This window comes from Sinohyriopsis cumingii, chromosome 2 (assembly GCF_028554795.1).
Source record: "Sinohyriopsis cumingii isolate HCF-2022 chromosome 2, ASM2855479v2, whole genome shotgun sequence".
NCBI classification, from domain to species: domain Eukaryota; kingdom Metazoa; phylum Mollusca; class Bivalvia; order Unionida; family Unionidae; genus Sinohyriopsis; species Sinohyriopsis cumingii.
Window position 1 is genome coordinate 105,377,998 of NC_142962.1, and position 23,408 is coordinate 105,401,405.

General features: G+C 37.6%; 1 protein-coding gene across 1 annotated transcript in view; it reads right to left on the bottom strand.

Annotated features, from left to right (window-relative positions):
- Nucleotides 1-1,187: 1,187 nt before the first annotated feature.
- LOC149805547 (neo-calmodulin-like) overlaps nt 1,188-23,408 on the bottom strand; it is a 31,849-nt gene continuing 9,628 nt past the window's right edge. The window contains exons 2-5 of the mRNA XM_089936400.1: nt 19,785-19,815; nt 19,179-19,322; nt 3,542-3,787; nt 1,188-1,994 (exon numbers count right to left, since the gene is read on the bottom strand). Coding sequence (XP_089792526.1) covers nt 1,954-1,994; nt 3,542-3,787; nt 19,179-19,322; nt 19,785-19,815 — 462 coding nt within the window. The 3' untranslated portion in view covers nt 1,188-1,953. The remainder of the gene's footprint in view (nt 1,995-3,541; nt 3,788-19,178; nt 19,323-19,784; nt 19,816-23,408) is intronic.

The window sequence follows — 23,408 nt, forward strand, 5'->3', positions numbered from 1 at the left end:
CTTGTGCATTTCAATAATTGCCAGAGTAAAGAAGCGTGCAAGTAGATGAGCATATAGCTGTCTCAAAATGAAGCATCGATTCGTCACTCATGTATGTTATTTTTCCAATCAAAAACAGCATACATTTACACTGAAACCTCGGGTTTCTTTAATGGCTTTGACATTTATACGGAATTCAAAAATTGGAATAATATTTTCTGTGATTCAACAATAAACTGTTGACACATCAGTACAACGCTGACTATTACAGACGTCATCGCCTTCCATTTTGGATTTTCATCGGGATTTGAACTGTAATTCACTTATGACTTTTCATTGATATGATTTGAACTGTGATTCACTTAGGACTTTTCATTGATATGACTTGCGTTTTAATTCTTGGACTGGTTTTGGATTTATTTCACAAAAAATAAGTTCTTTTTTTCTTCATTTTTTTCACTTTTTATTCACGGGATATAAACTGTTTGTTAAATTTTACAAAGCTCGTTGTCTTCTCTCTTTTCTGTTACTTATTTTAAGAGCATAGACTCGTAACATGTATTACATGCAGGCAGATCATGGCAACGGTCTATTACATAGGGACAAATCAAGTCAATGATCTATTACATGGGGGTAGATTATGACAAAGGTCTATTGCACTGGGGGGGGGGGGGCAGATCATGGAAACGTTTATTTCCAGGAGGCAGATCAGAGGCAAAGGTCGGTTACATGGGGACAGATCATGATAAAGGTCTATTACATGGGCGCAGATCGTGACAAATGTTTATTTCAAGCAGGCGGATCATGACGAACGTCTTTTACATGGGGTAGATCACAGCTAGGCTGCAGATTATGCGGAATGTTACAAGATGGTTCGGGACTTATCTTGTCTATCCTACTGTTGAAGCCTTTGATAGGTAGGAACACAATAGCAATATTACAATTAAATGTACATTAATCTAAATTTTCCCTGCCTTCTCACCAGAGTTTCACAATGCTTGTATTCCATGGGCTCTGTTAGAGATCGAAATTATATAACTTTACACCTTAGATTAACGTACACAGGTTTGACATAAAAATATCAGATTACAAAAGTCAACATGATACCATATATATATATATATATATATATATATATATATATATATATATATATATATATATATATATATATATATATATATATATATACACACACACACATACATACACGAACACACCTGAGTAGGATTAGTATGTTTAAAACATATACATTCTAAGATACGTGTACGTTAACAAGTAAATACACAAATTATAAGGTTTAAATTAAAACCTCAGGCATGCATATGTCTGGAAAGAAACTAAATAGTGCGTATAAGCCAGATAACCACACAATAGTTGACAAAATACCTACATTCCACCTCTGTACCCTAAAATATTGTCCATTATTCAAACTCCGTTGGTTTAGGACAATACGTGATCCGTTAGGTAACGACACCTGGTTTACTTTCTGGCACTGATGACTTGCGTCAAACAAATGGTTAGACATCTGGCAGTTCTTACAACATAGCATGTATAAGCTGATTTTTTTAATAACTTCATTATTTAACTATATTAATAATGTGTGAAAGTTTTACTAAGTACCGAAACTATATATTAAATAAAGTGATATATTTTTATAACATGAAGCGTCGTCATCTAGAACATGCTGTGCCTAGTTGTTTCGGCTTGGATGATTCGTTCATTAATTTTGCTAATTAGTAGGCATGGTTAATTTGGCTTGACGATTCATTCATTAATATAAAATTACAGACTTTAGTGGAACATGTCGTTAGTTAGTCTCTGTTCAAGACAGGCTCGTTGTAAGTGCTGTAATATGCAGAATGAACAGACGCGATATAAAAAATATTCACAACGACCCAAAGATCAGCAGACACACCATGGTTGAAGCAACTTTTCGGAAGTGTCTTATTCCAGGGGATTCTGGGAAGTGTTTTATTCCAGGGGATACTTGGTGCACATCAACCGGACAAATTCTGAAAGAATCGAAATGGAAAGAGACATAAAACATCCGAGAACTTTGTTTATAAAAGATATTTCGAGGAATCACATACTGTATGTACTAATTTATAGATAGAATCAAAAGACAAAAATCCTGTTCTGTCCTTGCATAATGCACCTGCAGATCGGGGTTTAAGTTGTTTGTTTTACTTATTATTCATAACAAACTGCACAGACTCAGATCTACGGGCACGTTATGCGACGGCCAATCTGGGTCATCTGAGTAATGACGGTATATTGTAAAATAATGGTTTTGTCAGCGCTTGGTATTTCTTGCACGTCAAGTAAATCCTATTTGGATGGCGAATAACATAAAGCAAACGCCATTGTTCCTGCGACATAAGCAAGTCACGAGTGTAATGATTTTAAAGAGATATTATGCACTCCAGAGGGATATGTTATCCTTCATATGACGATAATATTGCGCAAAAGCGATACCAACTAAAAAAATGATTTTAAAAAAATGCTTAAAATGGTATCATCTTACAAAATCTATTTTCCACCAATGTTAAGAGACTCGACATGTACACAAAATCTCCGTCTAGAGATATTACTAAAAATAATTAAAAGAAATAATTTTTACCTATTTCTCTATACTTCGTTTAATTATTGGTCGTGATTCTTCGTACTATTTTTGCGATCAATTTCTTCCTTTCTTTCTTCTTGTGTATTTTGAAAAGCAACTGCCAAAGTGAATGCTATGTTGGAAGTATTTATGACAACTTCAAATGGCATGATATCACGAAAAATATTCCTACCATGTATGAAATAAAGGTTTAATAAATTCTGGATATGTTGAAGTAGGATTAACATTTATTTCTGAGGAAACTTGTTGTTGCTAGAGAGTTTGTTTTGGTCACCATATCGGTTGAACTCAGACCAAGTAGAATAAAGCGTTAGCCCAGTTTTAGTCATGGAGACGAAGTGTTGCGAGAGACGCCAGTCGGACATACTTGATACAGAGCACTGGTTCTCAAACTTTTTTTCTGCACGGACCACTTGAACATTTGCGGAGGGTCTCTGCGGACGACTTGATGATCTTTCTCAATGCTGATTGTACAATTAGCTAACTATTGTAAATCATTACACCAGAAATGAACTTGAAAAGGGTTTGAATACCTCGGATATAGAGCATGCTACGGACAACAACAAAAACTGTTCCAAGTTTGTTTAAGGAGTAAAAAAAAAAATACTGACAAACGGAAGATGGATGAAAAACAGTTAACGGACATACATTGGACGTATGTTAAAATACATTCACCTAGATGAGGCTGAAATGCCTATAATTAATGATGAAGTGCTAAAACAGTGTATATCTTTGATTTCTATATGCATTTATACAGTAACGGAGAAATTAATGGAGGAGTGATGGACGTATCTATGCTTGGATTGACAAATCCTTGATGGGTGGAATTTTTGGTTCTGGAAAGTATATGTGAATGCGTACATATAATCTTTAATGGTTGATTGATTGGTTGACTGATTGATCTATTTATCGATCAATCGATTGATTTACCGATACCTTCATAGTTCATTCTACCATCAAAGTCGACGTCCACTTCCTTGATCATTTCCTCTACCTCTGCTAGGGTCAGTTTCTCTCCCAAATTTACCATACATATTCGGAGTTCCTCTGCGTCAATATACCCATTGCCGTCCCTATCAAACATTCGGAATGCCTCTTTTAATGCCGTCTCATGATCTTCGTCCTCGAACTCTCGCCTTGCCATAACGTCCAGAAAGCTCTCAAAATCCAGCAGACCCGTATCTTCAATTACACAGAAGATTAGTGAATTTTCCAATCATAATCGATATCGAAATATGCTATCGATAAAAGGAATTAGTATATTCTTACAAATATTTATAAAACTTTAATCTGCAACACTTAATTGAATGAAATTGTCTTTATTGTTTCCTACGACACTTATTAGGCACGGTAAAAATGTCCTCGAGTAAGAAAATATGTTGTTATTTGCTATACAGTAGGCCAATTTAAAGTTTATGGTACAAGAATGTATCTTCTCGCATCCCTCACACCCACCCACCCCAAAAAGATATTTGTAACTTGATGATAATGCCATGGAAAGTGTGGAAATTTTTACACGAATGCTTTAAAATAAGTAGACCTAAATCGCCAAAGCAGTGTTCTGAAGAAGCTTTATTAAAATTTGAATTTGAAGACCGGTTTCATCGCAAATGTAGTAAGTAATCATATAGCAAGTAATGCGCCTTTTCGCGTTCGTTCCAAAATAGCGATTCATATTACAGAATCACGGAGTATCAAGGATCGTGTGCCGATTGTCAGGAATGTTAGTGATTATAATGGCAGGTAACGACCGATGCAGCAATGGTGTATGAACCCGAGTGTTAGCGTTTGTAATGGTGTCGACCGTTATATATATATATATATATATATATATATATATATATATATATATATATATATATATATATATATATATATATATATATATATATATATATATATATATATATAACGCGTTTTATGTGAAAGACAAGTGATAAGGTTTTGAATATTGAATTTCATTTGAGGAAGGATTATCTGTAATTGAATGGCATTAAATTTGTTGTTCATTTGAATTTCACCTTTTGTGTATTCAGTAATTTAACTGTCGGCATCGCTGACTGGGGGCTCGGAGCTTTGCATCTCTATCACTACTTCAATTTCTAACAAAAACGAGCCAGGGTGGGTCGTCTGTAACAATTAAAGATAATACTGGGAGCACTCCACCCCAACCTAAGGTACTCCACGACGAGACCCTTTTACAGTGGGCGCTTCGTCCGGGATCTGAATTAGAAATAAATATTATCTTTGCGATCTAAAGTTTATTTGTTAGGAAGTAGCAGTGAACAGTATGAGATATTTTCATCCTGTGTATTTGAATTTGTTCGAATTTTCATCTTGTGTATGTTATATTTTGATATTTGCATGCTTGGTTGATTTTGATTACTTGCAGTAATTGTGAAGCAAATATCGAACAAATATCTTACTGTGCGAAGTTAGTTGGGTCGGCAGGTAATTATTTGGTTAGAAACGTTAACATCTGTCAATTGTTTAGTAAGCTGAGACAAGGTATCACTTATAATAATAACATGGCTACTGAAAGACGGATGGTTAAGGAATTCCGTACCATGGCCGCGACAGATCTCGGCTACGAGGGAGATCGCCTATCGGCGTTTATAGAAGAACGAATAAAAGAATGGAAGGCTGGAAAAGCCGCCGAAGAAGAAACCAGAAAGAGATGGAGCTGGCCCGGATAGCGGCGGCCACAAAAGAACGAGAGCTCGCTCACGCTCTCGAAATGGGAAAGATATGGGTAGAAGCTAGGGCTAACGATAGGGACGACTCCCGTACGAGCCCTGGTGGAAGCGTACGACCATTCATCGACCACCGAATGGTGCAGATAAGTATTCCGCGATTCAATGACAAAGACGAGTCCATTGACAATTTCCTCGTGCAATTTGAGAAACTCGCGGCCTCTCACAAAATTCAGCCGCAACATTGGACGATCAACGTCTCAGCCTTTTTGCAAGATGCCGCTTGCGAAGTTTACCACAACTTAGCTACCGACGAGGCTGATGACTACGATGCGCTCAAGAAGCCCCTTCTTTGCAATTATCGGCTGACTGCCGAAACATACCGTAAACTGTTTCGGGACTCGATGAAAAAGACAACGGAGTCCCACTCTCAATTCCACACCCGCGTTCAAGGGTTAATTGAGAAGTGGATGAAGATGGCCGACGTCGAACGATCGTACTACGGGCTAGGCGAGGTCATACTCAAGGAGCATGTTTTCAGCACGTACCGTCACGAGCTGATAGTCTTTCTAACAGAGAGAGAACACCGGACGCTCAAAGAAATCTCTAGCATGGCGGAGTGGTATGAGCAGGCACACTCGAAGAGTGGAGGTTCCGGGGGCGCGGACCGAGCCCGACCCACTGAGTCGCGCCGTGTGTGGGAGGGGGAGCCGGCTGTCTGTAACCGTCCGGGCGACAGGAAGGTCGGAGGGGGATCCTCAGGCAAGGATACCACCCACAGACCCGGACAGGCCTCACCCACGAAAACCGGACTTGCAGGTCGGCGAGGGCTGCCGACGTGTTTCAACTGCAAGCGCCCGGGACATTTTGCCAGGAACTGTCCCAAGGGCAGGCAGACCCAGGTGAATGCCGTTGCTAGAAATGTGTGCGAGCCGGAGGCAAGCTGTAAACCAGCAAACCTTGCGTCCGCAACCGTCAACAGAGAAGGTGCGACCATCTTGTACGACGTTGGGTGTAGCGTTGCAGTCCTTGTCGACAAGAAATACCTGAAGCCTGAGGACTACACAGGGGAGTTAATTGAAGTCCAGTACGCAAACAGCACGCGTGACTCGGTGCCAGTGGCTGTTGTTGACCTCGATTCACCGTACGTGAAGGGGCAAATTGAAGCTGAGTGCTTGGCTGGGCTGTCACATAACGTCATACTGGGATGTCGTTATGTGTTGCCACAACCGAACCCCGAAACCTGCACACCGATGCCGTTGAGTGATGGGGAAGCCAGGTCCAAGAGTCGATAGATGAAACCGACTCCGATGGAAGTTACGTCGACACTGATCAGTAACGTACTTCCGGCCGAATTGAGGCAGCCTCAGCAGGAAAACGCAACTCTGGCGCAGTTGCACAAATCCTCTGCAGAGGAAACAGAGAAGGAAACTCCGAATGGCGCGGTGAAGTTTGCGTACAAGAAGGGGATCTTGTATCGCCACGCCCGGAAAGGCAGCGAACACTTTAAGCAAGTCGTCGTGCCGAAAGAGAAGTGAGCCGAAAGTGTTAAAACTCGCGCACGAAAGTCTCATGGGAGGGCACATGGGAATTGCCAAGATGCGTAACCGTCTTATCAAAGAATTTTACTGGCCGGGGGTCCAGGGAGATGTCAAGCGGTTCTGTCTCTCCTGTGACAAGTGTCAGAGAATGGCACCGAAAACGGATCATCGACACGTCCCCTTGTGGAGTACCCCCCCCCCCCTTCAAGATGAACCATTTCGACGCTTCGCGATGGACTTAATCGGACCGATAAAACTCGCGTCGTCGCACGGAAATCGGTATATTCTAAAGGTCATAGATTACGCTACACGCTATCCAGAGGACGTGGTGTTGCGTAATATTGATTCAGAAACCGTTGCGGTAGCGTTGTTTGGGATTTGGTCAAGAGTTGGAGTGCCTGACGGGATCCTGACCGATCAAGGGACACAATTCATGAGTCGCGTGATGGCAGAGGTAAACCGACTGATGTCGATTAAACACGTCACGACTACACCGTATCACCCCCAAAGTAACGGACTGGTCGAACGGTTTAACGGGAACTTGAAGAACACGCTCAAGAAGCTGTGCGAAGGCCTCCCCAAAGATTGGGATCCGTACATTTCTGCAATGCTTTTCGCATATCGGGAAGTACCCCAAGCGAGTTTAGGGTTTTCTCCCTTTGAACTCTTGTACGGAAGGACCGTACGTGGCCCAATCGCCGTACTGAGACAGCTGTGGACGGACGATCACGCTGTCGAAGAGGTACGTACTATCAATCAGTACGTCGCAGTTTTGCGAAACAAACTGAAGGAAGTTTGTTCACTCGCACAGGAGAAGCTCAAGCGAGCGAAGTCGCGTCAAGCGAAGTATTACAACAAGCGCGCAAAACCACGCCAGTATGACGTAGGCGACAAGGTATTGTTGCTGTTTCCCCAAGAACACAACAAGTTGCAAGTTTTTTGGAGGGGCCGTAAGTCGTAACCGGGAAAGTCGGAGGTCAAACCTATTGGATACGACTACCGACTAAGGAGAAGCTATACCATGCCAATCTCCCTAAGCAATACCGGGAAAGGGAGACCGCCAACGATTTTGTCACCGAGGACGCCGAAGGCGACACGGAAGGGGCGAATACTGTCCCAAGCTGTACGTTAACGAGGGCTGAGACCCCCTCGGACGTGGAGTGCGACCCTATGTTGACGACGGTACAGTGGGAAGAGATAAAGACGTTGCTGGCCGGGTATTCCGATGTGCTTACGGAAATACCTGGGAGAACGCCACTTGTCGAGTTCGGGTTAAGTTATTTGGACGGACGCGTGCGAGCACTCTTTCCAAAGCTAAAGGATACGCTTACATCCGACGCAGTTGTCCGCCTACTAGATCTGTCTAAAGACTTCGTGCTTCACATTGACGCATGCGACACGGGACTTGGAACAGTACTGTTAATAGGAGCACGAGGGAACGATTTTCCCTGTCGCGTACGGCAGTAGGAAATTGTCTGCTGCCGAGAAGAGCTACTCTGTATCGGAGAGGGAATGCCTCGGAATCGTGTTCGGAATATCACGGTTCGAGCGGTACTTGTATGGGCGCAAATTCATACTGGAAACTGACCACCAACCCCTTGCCTATCTCTCGCAGGCGAGATTGTCGAATGGACGTTTGATGCGATGGTCGCTGTTCTTACAGCAGTACCAGATGCAGATCAGATACGTGAAAGGAACAGAGAACGTAGGCGTTGATTTCATAAATAGGAGCGCTGAAATGGCATAGATCGCTCTGCAAATAACCGTATGTTGTGTGTATATTGGTGTCCGTAGTCAGCGTGTAGCGTGGCTATGATTTTTTCTTTTATTGCATGTATAACGCACATTTCCATTTGGAGCAAATTTGGGGGAATAAAATCGCGATTTTATTCTCAAGCGGGGGGTGGGTGTCACGTTATAAGTATGGAACAATAGCCAGATTGCATCATGTATATGCTAGACTCTGAGGCTAATTATTCGCTTCATAAATGTTGCGAGTGTAAGCCGACATCAAAAGGATGGGGGGGGGTGAGTCGTATATAACATGGCCATATGAACTTGTTACTGGCGCCTTATTCTGCTGAGTGCAATTCACAGGTAAGTGGCATGAATTGCCGTTGTTGGCTCAAAGGAATCTCAAGTGGGTGTCGTAAATCCACCCTTGACAGACTGCCGTGGAGGGGGAAATGTCTGCTAATTATGTAGACCATGGGTGAATCGACATCCGCACTGAATTGAACAAGTCGTGACCACCATTGGAATCGCAAGTTTAAATCTAGTGTCTTGAAACTAAACACCAGTAGTCGCTAAACCATCTTGCGTGAATTACATAAGGAAGTTATAAGCTACTCCGACGTCATTCGAAATTGGCGGGAAACATTGTTATTCTGGGAATTACAAAGGAGCTTCAGAAAGGATGCTTTTAGGGACCGGAGGAGCTGTAGGAGACAGAGAAGGGAAATACCCTGGTACAGTTGGTCTCGAGTCTCTGTGAGACAAGAAAAGGAGAAAACAGAAGTCGAAGAAGTGGAAGGTTAAAGGACGTGGTTGTTGGATTGAAGGGGTACTGGGTACCAGTCAAGAAATACTGCAGATGAGTAGAAACACAGGACAGGAGGAAAATCTATGACACTAAGTCAGATATGAAATAGGCCGTCACTTGTTCGAGTGAAAGACGAGTGATAGGGTTTTGAATATTGAATTTCATTTGAGGAAGGATTATTTGTAATTGAATGGCATTAAATGTGTTGTTCATTTGAATTTCACCTTTTGTGTATTCAGTGATTTAACTGTCGGCATCGCTGACTGGGGGCTTGGAGCTTTGCATCTCTATCACTATTTCAATTTCTAACAAAAACGAGCCAGGGTGGGTCTTCTGTAATAATTAAAGATAATACTGGGATATAAAGATATATATGAAAGAAATAAACTGACAACGAACAGTGAGAAATGAAACAAAAGGATCAACCTTCATAGATCTGATTGGATGACAAAGAAGCTGTACAGAAGTCCGGTCGCACTTTCATTGATATAACACTTACTGCAATTGCTCACAACCCCAACTGGAGTTCCCAAACCAGGAACGAAAAGGAATCTTACTGGATACGCCGCCTTAGAACATTGAAACCAAGCGGTTTAAAATAAGAAGAATAGATAAAGAAAACTATGCACAAAAAATTATATTTTGCTACCGACTAATTTTCTTTTAAATAATTCTCTAAATATGCTTATTAGCATATGACTAATGTAACAATGAAATATCCTGGATATAATCTGCGCTTACATAAATTTACATACAATAACAAATGTCCTTATTGCTCATCAATTTCTAGGTCAATTCAAATATTTTCCAGTATCAGCAACAAGCTAAAATAAACTAGTTGAAACATAATAAAGTTAAAGGTTGAATTCCTGTAGAAACAGCCTTGTAAAGTTTCGCAAACATAACCGTTTTTCTGTTTTATTTGTTTGTCTTGTCTATCTTTTGTATTTGTCTTTGAAAAAGACTCATTAAAGAGTCGAAAGCGGGTCGCTAGCTTTGTACTAGTTTCGCACTGTTCGTTGTCAGTTTAGTGCATTTATCTTAATCAATCCCTGACTCACGTGATTCCCTTGCTGGATCCAGTGTACTTGAAAGGATTGCTATTCGCCACATGGTTTGTATTCTTTACATATATATATATTTTATACCAAAATGTCCGCTATGCAAAATAGCATATACATATATATATATATATATATATATATATATATATATATATATATATATATATATATATATATATATATATATATATATATATATATTAGTCGGCATCATCTACTAAATATATAGTTTAACAAAATAGCCTGGATAATATGAAGGGACCAGAGGTTAATAAACTCCATTATTTACCTCCACTCGGCACAACATCTTACTGCAGTATGGGCGTCCAGAGAGACCTACCATTAAACAAAGGGCGACATTTAGGGTTCATATCGACATACATTGAAATAACTGCTGTCAAAAGGCATGGAACACTGGTAACCAGTTTGCTTCGACGAAGTTCTAATCCGTTCGAGATAGGATGGATACACGATCTACTTGTAGATACAGTGTAATAGCGTGGAACCAGATTTGCCGTCTCATAATGCAGCTGCATGTCTAGATCATCACATCACATTCAATACGGCAATGTATTGAGAGCAGCCACGGCTCTATACCAAGTCCAATCTAATTGCAAACAACAGTAACGCTGATCTGCTGTCGCATAATGCAGCGGCAGATCAGGATCGAAATTGTTTGTCCAAGAGATTATTCATAACAGACTACATAGATCCGGATCTGTTAACTCATTATGCGATGGCAAATCTGGGTGATAGCAATTTGCAGCTTGATCTGTCTTAAAAGGGAGTACAGACGGTCTATTAATTCCTCCTGCTTATGTTTGACAGAGAATGTGTTATGTACATGGACTATATAATCACTGAAGGGCGATTATTTATAATCCTTGACACCTTTGTATCTTCCAACCAAAGGAAAATGTTGGGGTTTAATTATATTCCTGTCAGCACAATTTATACTTAATCATTGTTCGTTGTCGTTTACGATATCGCTTTTCATAAGCCACATTTAGCTACGTTGGGATTTTTTCAAACCAATAACAGAAGAAATGTGTGAACGCGTGCAAAAGAATATATATATATATATATATATATATATATATATATATATATATATATATATATATATATATATATATATATATATATATATATATATATATATGAATGTGTGTGTGTGTGTGTGTGTGTGTGTTCCCATTTTTCTGGTGAATCTGAATATCAAACCAAAAGCGTTCTCGTGGTACTCTCGGCTAATGAAACAATTAAACAGCCCATGGCAGTGTGATGTTGGAACAAAATATCAGCAGCTATGTCGCTAATTACTGCATCGACACTTCCTTGGGGCACGTGAGAACTGATTTATTTCGAAATCCCTAATGCATCTAATTATTAAGGTGGGACCAGAAATTCGATGAGTCCGTATTTCTTAGTTATTGTCTTAGATATTGCAGTGTTTCTAGCTAAAACATGGAGACATACTGTTACATCCTTTGCGCTCACTGAAAACTCTTTGCATGATATTTTGAAAATTACGGCTAATATGATCATACATTCGGATTATATATTTTTGTTTTCTTTCTTAAGATTTGGATTCGTGTCAGGCACTCTCATGTTAAACAATTTGGAAGGTTTGTGTATCGATTCTATATGGATTCATTATTTTATTACACTGCAAACTTAACATCCTGTAAACCTTCTCGTTCAAGTGTCTTAATGTTTTACAAAATGTGCAACAATATATTATTTTTCTTACTTTTTCCTCCAATTTAACAAGAAAAGATAGTTACATCTTCAGTCAAATTTAAGCCATGTTTCATTGCAAGATCATAAACTAACCGTGATACTTGCCCCTCCATTAAAGTCGAGATAGCTGGCACGAGATACGAAGGTATGATTGAATCCATAATAGAATTATCTTTATTGCTTTTAATACCTCCCCCCTCCCTATTTTAAAAGCGACACAGACGTGAAATAGACAATTGTTGTAAGCAGCCTGTATACGAATGACAAAGTAATGTCCCTTATTTTTATCCTCTAGTTACATGTTTTCGACATGAATTACCCATATTACAGGTAGCACTGCAGGATGAAAACAGTGGTCTGGGTTTTGATTGCAGGTTTAACTACATTAATTTAATTACTTACATATTTCATTTATTTTATACTTTTTCGATGCATGACATGGACTATAAATTCAGATATACCAAGACTAAATTTTACTTGCACTAAGCATTAATTTATCCAAAATTCAACGCAGGCTATGTTGCATTTTCTGAAAATACAATGCAAGCAACATTTTCCACTATTGAACTAATCGTCTTGGAAAGTCAGAGAACAAATATGAATGATTTTTTTGGGGACTATAGTATGATATCATAACAGGTTATTTCTTCACGTAGTGTTGTGATACGTATACAATACTTGTTTTTAACAAAATGTGTTCGTCATTTCAGCTCGAGATATTGTGGAACTTGGTGTCGGCAAACATCATTAATCAAACTATCGTGGAGATTATTGGTCCTTGACTGTCTTCCAACGAAAAAAGTGTCATATATTTTATAAGGCGACACATGAATACTAGAACATATTTATTCATTTTTGTTTGCATGGTGGCAATGATTCTAAAGGACACACGGTACCGAAAAATGGGAACCAGCCTGGAAATTGGTGAACCTAAAATAGAGTATTTATGGGTTTCGCTGACCAGGATTGGTTAATAATGTAAGGAAAAATAATCTTTTGCGATTTTATTCTAGTTGAAGTGATTTTTTTAGAGACATTGTTTTATTGGTGGAATTTCAGTCCTTTAACAGTCTTGAGTTTGGAACACTCATTACTAAAATTAGCACCGGTCTCTTTGGTGCGGAATTGAAAGAACAATTGTCAAACACCTGCAGGTCCAGAAAATGCCGCGGCTGATATCCTTTCCTCTACACAGAAGCTGACATCCAGGTTTCATCTATACTGATAAATATAGGTTTGATCATGAGCACTCAAAAAGTTTAAGTTATTGAATTTTTTATATAATTGTGTTTGCATAGGTTTACTATGGGAACCGAATTAGTACCGTGAGTCCTAAAATAACCTGCTCCAGGTCTGAGTAGCCACTGGCATAGGACTTATCGTCACTTGGTGAATTTGTGTGGTTTCCTCGGGAGAAAGCTTCACATGAATTGATGCACAGCATTGTGTCTGCATTTAAACTCGGCCAATATAACGTTCGGCGTATCGTCTCCAATGTGATAAGTAATGTCATATGTTTTCCCCGCAGAGGAGAATAATGATTACATGCGAGAACTGTTTCGGTAAGTGTTACTTTTACACACATTCGTATATGTAAATTTGACACTTATTTTCAAATTTTCGCTTTCGTGTGGAATAGAATTCTCTCATTTATAAACTAAACCTAGTCACAAAATAGAACATCCAAACTTGCATCTGAATTATTTGGCAAATTCCCGTTTTTAGAAGATGAAATACGCCCATGTATTGAAGGTCCTTTATTTGTTCTGATCCGGGTTTTTTTATGGGTCGGTAGGTGCAAATTGTCGCCTATTTTCTAGTGCACATGTCTGCAACAATTTCGGTCATAAATTTTGCATGGAATTTTTTTACAAGGTTTACATATTTGTGGTGACTTATAGCTCAGCATATTTGTGTATATCTCCTAGTCTGAACACCTTATACAATTGATGTGTCAGAAGTAATGCTTGCCACCAACGCTGGTAAAAGTCGGACGTCTTGTCTGTGAATAATACTACTAAGCATACCTTCACTTTCATGCAGTAATTTTGTTCAGTTGAGTATTAGACATTTTCCTGCTTGCCAAGTGACTATCTCTGCAGTATACACTTTCCTGGCCAAGCATCCCTCTCTGTTGCGAGTCCGTTTGCAACTTTGCAATTTAAAGGGTTGTTATAGACGACGATATTCAACTATCTGAAGATAAACGAGTTTTTTCCTTTCATAAATTAAAAGCTTGTTCACGGCAGGGAGTCCGTTGAAACTCAGAGAGTCTTGAATGACACCGATAGGCTGCGTATCGTCGACATTGTGAGCCAATCTCATCCTTAAGGAAACTGCGTTGAAGGTCCGGAGATGAGAACAATGCTGGTTAAACACTCACATAACATTAAATTGTGTTATCTGTTATGGAAATGCATCAAAATCAATACAGCTACTGAGTTTTCTAAAGTTACTAAAACATGATACCTTTCATTATTTTTCTTAGCAAATTCCAGTCTGTTGCCCTTTATGGTCTGGTAGCTTCTTGCATAATACCCTGGTCTAGCATACCTGACACCATACCTTCTAATCCCACCATTTGTTTAGTAAACATCCATAATCTCTCTGCCAATTGTAACACGATTCCGGTCAACTTGTATTCGGCGTTTGAGAAGGCCACAACAACCCAATTTACCATCTTCCCATATGAAAGATCTGGATTTTCAGCCAAACTATGTCAACACATTTGTTCTGGTCATCATTAAGGTGGTCCTTCTAATTGTAATGGTATATTTAAGTTTTGTGCAAGGTTCCCTGTTTTGATTTGAAGTTTCGTTGTCAAGTCCCATTCCGGAGTAAACTCTGTCATTTTAAAAAAAAAAAATAAAAAATACCACCCCTTAAAGTCAAGTTAAAACTATAAAGCTAAGCTCTACGTATAAACTTTACTCCTAATGGACCATTGATTTCAAAGGCCGTATCAAGCCAGTTACACCATTAGGAAGTAACGAGTTTTTTATAATATGGTCAATGTTCCTACTTCGGATGGGAGGAAGGAGGGGGAGGGGAGGGGACAGTTAATTCCTATGATGAAGGTAGTTGAGTCGAATTAAACTAAACAGGCTGCTTCCACAGCCAAGAGTTGGTTCTATTATCATCATCAAGTCAAATATGTTAAATAGTTCAGCCAATCAAATTATTTTTTCACCAGTTTTGTCATACGATATGTTTGTATGATAAGACTGCATTATTTACCATTGTACAGAATGCTTCATTAAAACATTCATTAATTCAAAATTCCAGTGTGAATTAAGTAACCATATATACGTCATATATTTCCATCCGGTATGTTTTCCACAATAATGATGGAAGACAAAGAGGCACTAGCTTGTATATAGTAAATATTTCTCTATTAATGGCCTGCCGACTTTCCTTTTAATGAAACATTTATACGAGTGGTATATCAGAGATACTGCGTACATACTATGCATATATTTTATTTATATCACATATAAATACACATGCTTGCATTTCCAGCTCAGTTGAGATTGACAATAAGCAACTGTGTATTCAAGGAATGAATGGAGTGTGCACAACTCTGTCCTGTGTATCCGTATACAAAATGTAGTTCTTAACCCTTTGCAAATAATCGCAAGTTTCTTTGAATATTTTAAGTTGCTTCTTTTAGTTTCTGAACTTCTATTTTCATTTGTATTGGTTAAATAAATGTAAGGCACATTTACGATTAAAACAAGAAAAATGGTTTAAATGAAGAACGTAGAGCACTACAAATATAGCATGGCTAACTACTTGAACACTGAAGGCGATGGTTTTAGCATTGCGGCTAACATACTTAAAGGAGTTTGAAATTGAAAAATAGCCCGCTGCCTTACCAATCCACACAATGATGGAGAACGTTTAAGGGAGGGTAGAACGGCCAATCAACGTTTTAATATTAAACAATGTTTTACAACCTTATTAGTAGTTTTTATAAAACATGAAGACATAGTTAAAAATAAACAAAGCACCATATAGATAGATTACACCACGTGTATTCTTCAAATCTGGAGGGGCGATTGGAACTCTTCAAATCTTGAGGGGCGATTGGAACTCTTCAAATCTTGAGGGGCGATTGGAACTCTTCAAATCTTGAGGGGCGATTGGAACTTTATATCACTAGTACTGTGAACACTGTATCAAAATCTCATGGAACATTTACACCTAACTTACGAAGTCCCAGGTTATTGTTGGTTACTTGGTGCAAGTTTAGTTTTCCTTTTTCTCTCGATCTGTATCGACGTAATATCTCCCTTGTGCATGAGAGAGAGAGAGAGAGAGAGAGAGAGAGAGAGAGAGAGAGAGAAAGAAGTGAATTGATAAGAATTCGTTTCCAAATGTCTCACGATACACGTTGAGTGTATAAATCACAAGAAGGATTAGAGAGTATATATTTTTTTAATTTTTAATTTTATCTATTTATCGTACGTTCTTTCTTTCTTTCTTGCTACTAGAACGTATATTATAGTCCGTCATGGCTGCATCTAAGACGTTCCTGAAATTTGGAAATGTGATGGTACATGGACAAAGGCGGGAATGGTGAAGAATACCTTTTGGATCTCATTATCTTTACGACTTGTCCGCAAAATTTCCTAAATTTCCTCTCCAACCCACTAATATGATACTATGCAAGTACGTGAACATGTTTCTTCATGTTTTGCCTGAACTCGTGATGATACAGCGTATGGCAAATGCATGATTTATCTTTCTCTTTCTCAACCGGTTATATTATAATCTTTTTTTCTGTAAGAACAACTGTCCCTTGCTATCACTACCTGCAAAAACCTGTCAGTTCTATTTCCATTTTTATCTTATCACTCATCCACTGGTTTTTACCTGCCTTGTTAAAGCTAAGTTAGGATCCAACAGAACAAGAACACTCATAAATTGCTGTCTATATGTCATCACGACTGACTCGCCAAGATTATCGTTATGTGACGCAACCTAAGCCCCAGCACACGTGGCCTCTTTCATCAACCATGCTCCCGGAGTGATAAATGTGTTACGAAATTCGGGCAAAGTAAAATGCGGGTCTGTTCATTACCGACAAATAATTTTCTTTTTCTCTGAAACTGATTTTTTTTTAAAATCAAATTAAATGTTGTATGTAGAAAACATTGGTACAATGTGGTCCATGGTGGAGAAGGAAAATCAACTTTTAAGGGAAATCACCGATCCTAAAAGGGTGAAAATGGTCAAAGCTCGTACAGTTGATATGCAACTCAGCAGTTTACCACGGATATTTTTCTGCTCAGCCACAACCAAGAAAACATGTCTAAAGACGAAATTTTTCGCTAAGCATTGTCTATAGTATATGTAAGTAATTTCAATGTTATTTCTTGAGCGCGAAAGTGACATCATGACTCAAACGTAGATTCAAAAGCACTCGAACGTACACTAAAATGACTCACATGATTCAATAATCCTGTTATAGGGAACTTGTATCTAATTGGTTCAGCATCTTGCCACTTTAGTAATAGTATAAGCTTATATTAGAGCACGCGGATATTTAAAACAATTTGATAACAAGCAAGATCCATAGATAATAATGGGGTGATATTGTATCTGATTGGCTGAACCTGTTACCACTATAGAGGCCATAAGTTTTATTCAGTTTTGATAAAACATGGAATACAAATGAAAGAATTCCGATTTCACGTGAATCCCATGATGAGCGAGATTTATAAGTCAGAATGAAGGGATCATAAATAATGTGGCTTGTTTTGTTACTGCTGTTGAGACCATGTATAGACCGAGTTTGATCAAACTCGGTGAATTGGTTTAAACCATTGCGTTTTCAGATGAGTATAACTTTGAGCGAGATCCAATGATACAAATGAAGTAATCTTGCATGTAATTAGGATTCTATATCTACTCAGTCTTTGTGGCAGAAAATCACGTGGATACACCAATGTAACAGAAAACAAATTGCGCGAAAACGTAAATGTTATTTAAAGCTGCGTGGAAATATCAATGTGGCTGAAAGCTGGTAGAAACTTCAATGCGGCAGAAAACTGCTTGGAAACGTTAATGTGCAAGGAAACTGCGTTCTTATTTCATTGTGGCAGACTGCGTGGAAACTTCGATGCGGCAGAAAACCGACAACGTGGAATAATCAGTGGGGAAAAATTGAATGGAAAATTCATTGTTATACAAACGGGTGTGGAAACATCGATGTAGAAGAAAACTGCGTGGAAACATTAGTGTAGCAGAAACTAACTGCGTTGAACCTTCAATGCGGAACAAAACTGCGTGTAACCTTTAATGTGGCATAAAAATGGACGTAGATTTAAATATAGCAACAAACAAAAAACAAAAAATAAGGCATTAAAAAATCAGCAGGACAAACAACTGCGTGGAAATTGTGAAGTTTCAGAAAACTGTGAGTAAGCTTCAACACTACACACAAACGCTTGGAAATACCAATGAGGCAGAAAACTACATGAAAAGCCCAATATAACAAATTAAGGAGTTAAAACTTCAGCGTGTTCTACGATTAGCCTGTATGGTTCTTGATCGACCGATTCGCAAAATGGCGGAGAATGATGAAAACCATACCCCAAAAGGCTATTTAAAGTAATTTTAAAGCGATGGAAAAATATTTAGTTTAATACCATATAAAACTTCTTTTAAAAAAAAAAAGTTTATTTGCAAATGCCATGTTCACAGGGGACCCAGTGCGTAAATTCAAGGAGCCCCACCAAAATGATCCGAATCAGGCTCGCGTTTGCACAGGCCGTTCCTGTCTGTGTAAATTAACTTATGACATGAAAGTGTTGTAAAGCGTATATTGTAAGGCCCAAGAGTAACGTTGGGCGAAAAGTTTGGTCGTTGTTCCACAAATACTTCTCCATTCTGGATAAGTGCAAGAAAGAACCTAAACAAAGACCCCAAAATGTACCGAAATGAGAAATGGAAAGGAAAGCTCAATTGAGAAGTAAATGTTCTTACCTTCAGAATCTACCTCATCAATCATTTCCTGGATCTCGATTTCAGTAGGGTTGTTTCCGAGTGCTCTCAAGACCGCTCCCAGTTTTTGAGTGGATATCAGCCCGTCGTTGTCCTTGTCGTACATTTTGAACGCTTCCTTGAATTCTAAAAAAATGTGATTATACCGATAATACGTCAAGTTTAACTCACCATAGAACCCAGACCTTTCAACAGCGTATTTAAACTGAAATATACATCATTTTTACAGAGGATTATTGTCTTGTATTGTCATTGTATTTATAACAACTTCTAAATATATACACATGTCATTTCTATTCATTTAATCGTAGTATTAGAAACTAAAATCGTGAAAATTCCTCAGCATATTCACCGACAACCTTGAGACAAGCTAACTTGTTTACCAGATAAAATGCCGTTAATGCATTTTACCTAAAATATATTCCTTTAGAAGCTTCAGTCAACAGCTATGGTTTTAATTGGTCAAACTTTATCAAAAAAATCCATAAAAAGTCATATTAGTTTAAATGAACGGTACAATGATAATGATATAAATAATGTTTCATTTCGAATGCCCCATGTTGTAAATGGGTCTAATAATTTCCTTACCTCTTATTTTATCATCTGTAAGTTCGCCTAGCTGAAAAATAAAAAAAATAGAACACAAAATAGAAACAAATTATTATAAACAGTGACGTGTTTCATATTTGATTCTTACGGCAAATAAATACTAATTCGCACCCACAACGAACACATCCATAATGATCGTATCCACAATCATCACATCCATAATGATCACACACACAATGATCACACACACAATGATCACAACCAGAATGATTACACCCACAGTGGTCACATCCATAATGATCGCACCCACAATCATCACATCCATAATGATTACACACAATGATCACAACCAGAATGATCACACCCACAGTGGTCACATCCATAATGATCACACTCACGATGATCACACCCACAATGATTACATCTATAATGATACACCCACAATGATCATAATGATCACTACTAGAATTATCACACTCAGTGGTCACATCCATAATAATCACAATCACAATGAACACATCCATAATGATCACAACCACATTTATCATTCATAATTATTACACCCACAGTGATCACATCCATAATGATCACACCCACAATGAGCACAGCCATAATGATTACATATACAATGATAACATCCATAATAATAACACCCACAACGATCACATCCATAATGATTGCATCATTCGGGTATTAGTGCATCATTTCTAGATGTATTATCTAAACAAGATTATTTTTATTATGCCTTAGACTTTTAGAATTATTTTGATTAAATTGTTACATATATTTGATTTAATTTATATTTTATTTAAGTTGTGTTTGATCTGATTTGATTGTTTGCGGGTTTTGGACTCTTTTTATTCTCTTTACATATGAATATAATGTAATTTTGTTTACAATGAATTTTATATTTTCCAGAAAATTCAGTTTGATCTGAACGTTTCCATAAAAACCTAATAATAGAAACACTTGTTTCTATTTTTGACTTAGTTCCTGGCCTTGATTGAGGGTCAAGTAAACAACTTTTTTTCTAGGAGTAAAATGATTAGGAGCTGTGTGACTTACATGTTAACATGATCACGTCATCCTCTTTTTCGCAATTAGGCATTTCCGAAATTGCGAAATACGTAGTATTAATAGTGATGTTTAAAGAAAGAGATCTGAGAGTCCGGCTTTTAAACACTTGATGTCAAAAATTTTTGAGTTTTTGAGTTATATGTTAATTCTTCTTCTGATTACTTGGACTCTAAAAGATTAATTCGTTTCTCTGGAAATATTATTGTATTCATACAGAACTCTTGAACAAGGACATTTCTTGAAAATTTTATTTGGATTTCCAAAACCGGAGGATAAATTATTGTTTGTACAAGAAACTATAGACGTCAACACGGTGCAGGATATAGCATACGTCATCGCCTTCCATCTTGGATTATTCGTCAGGAATCGAACTTGGAATCATTAGAACATTTCAGTATTAGGACTTCAAAAATTTTATTCGTGGATTATTCTTGTATTATTTTGGGATTTGATTCTGAAAACGTAAGTTCCCATATTTTTTCATTATTACAGTATTTTTCCAGGGAAATAAATTATTTGTTATATATTTTAAAAGTTTGTTGTTTTCACTCTTTATTGTGTTACTGTTTATTCGAGCCTAAACACGTAACATAAGAAAATTCATTATCCGTCATTGTTCATCTTAACCTGTAAGCAACAAAAGCATGAGAGAAACTGATCGGCTTAAAACTTACCTGGGGTAGTTCGAGTGTCTGTAGAAGATTGCCACACGTTTCTTAATGTTTAACAAGTAATATATGCGAGATGAACTGTAACCATATGTGTTCATCTAGTGCCATGTCAAAAGCGACTATTACTGGTAATAATAACGCAGGACGATTTACCAAAATGGCGGAATCATCTGTTTCAAAAAGGAGGTAAACCTAACGGGAACTTCAGCATACACGCACCTTGACAAATTCAATAAATATATGTCATCAAAGCAACTCTCGGACATCGATGTTCGTAAAAATACCTAAATATTCCTACCTTCTTAATGCATATATTCCTGGTATTATACATCATTCTTCCTACTCTCAGTACTGAGATTCGGCCAGCAGTAGGCACCACGTAGAAGAACGGAAAGATAGACAAAACAATTCCAGGCTAACTGACTGGGCTAAAATGACAATAACCTCGAACCTAATCTCGACGTCCAAGACAAGGGCGCGCGCTAACACACACACATTCACTCACACACACACACACACACCCTATATATATATATATATATATATATATATATATATATATATATATATATATATATATATATATATATATATATATATATATATATATATATATATATATATATATATATATATATATATATATATATATATATATATATATCACGCTCATTTATTCAGATTTTAATGTAATGGACAGGGTTAGTCCTGCTATCAACACAATAAATAAAATTATTTTGTGATAACGTAGACGTGATTCAAAAGGGCTAACATTCAATTTGATGCATTATAAAAGATTTACATGTAATATTAGCTAAATTCCCAAGAAGACATTCTGGTAGGAAAAAATGTAGGCATGTATTTGTTTATAGATGGCGCGTTAGAATGCAATACGAGATGTTCTGTAAGAAAAGGAATGTATGGTGCTTTTGTTTATAGACGGAATGAAAGGAAAGGTTCGCTGAAATCTTGGTATTACGATTGGCTTGACAAGCATATGTTCCAGTTAAGCCTCCATTGCAAATAACTAAAGCAAATAAATAAAGCGTTCGGGATGCGAAAACATATCGGATGGATTCCTGAAAAAGTCATTATGTCTAAAAGGTTTTTGAATATATTCAATATATCAATGAACTTTTCTGTAAATATTTTGCAAGTGCGAAATGCTGGCAAACGATTTATGTCAGGAATTTCTACTGAATTAGAAGTGATGCAGTTTTCTTTCTAGTTTATTGTAATGGTGGTTACTAGGTGATTGGGAAGCATTGCTATGTTCAATTTATGTTTCAGAATCTTTTCTTACATTATAATTCTTGCAATATTATCTCCTGAAATCCATTCCTATAATTTCTTCATCACAATTAAATTTCAAATAAAATTCAATGTTTTGTTCTGGTCCACGGTTTTACGTTCTGAATAGTCTTTCAGGATACGAAGAGCTAAAATTCCTATATCATCATATTTGTTTCCACGTAGCTGCCACAATGTTTGTCTCGTTATTCAGGCAAAGCGGAAAGTCGATCTCATACGCATTTAGGGGTCAGGATGAAATTGAAATTAATAATAGGAGCTGGAACGGAATGTTATTAGTATCTAGTCGTAATGCACATATATTATTTCATCGGGACAAAAGGTCACTAGTATATTAACGATGATCTAGCCCTCAACCACGAGTGAAGAAACCAGTTCTTAGCGGAATATCATCGATCGAATATGCAAATATTTCAAATGAAATTGCATTAACATCGAAACATTTAATTTTATGATCAACACGAAGTTGTTTAACATTAATTCAATTAAAATATAATTTACATTTTAGCACAACATAATTCTTATATATTATATGAATGCCATATTTATGGTGATATATGTCTAGAATTTAACCTTAGATATTTATTTAATAGGAATTTCAATA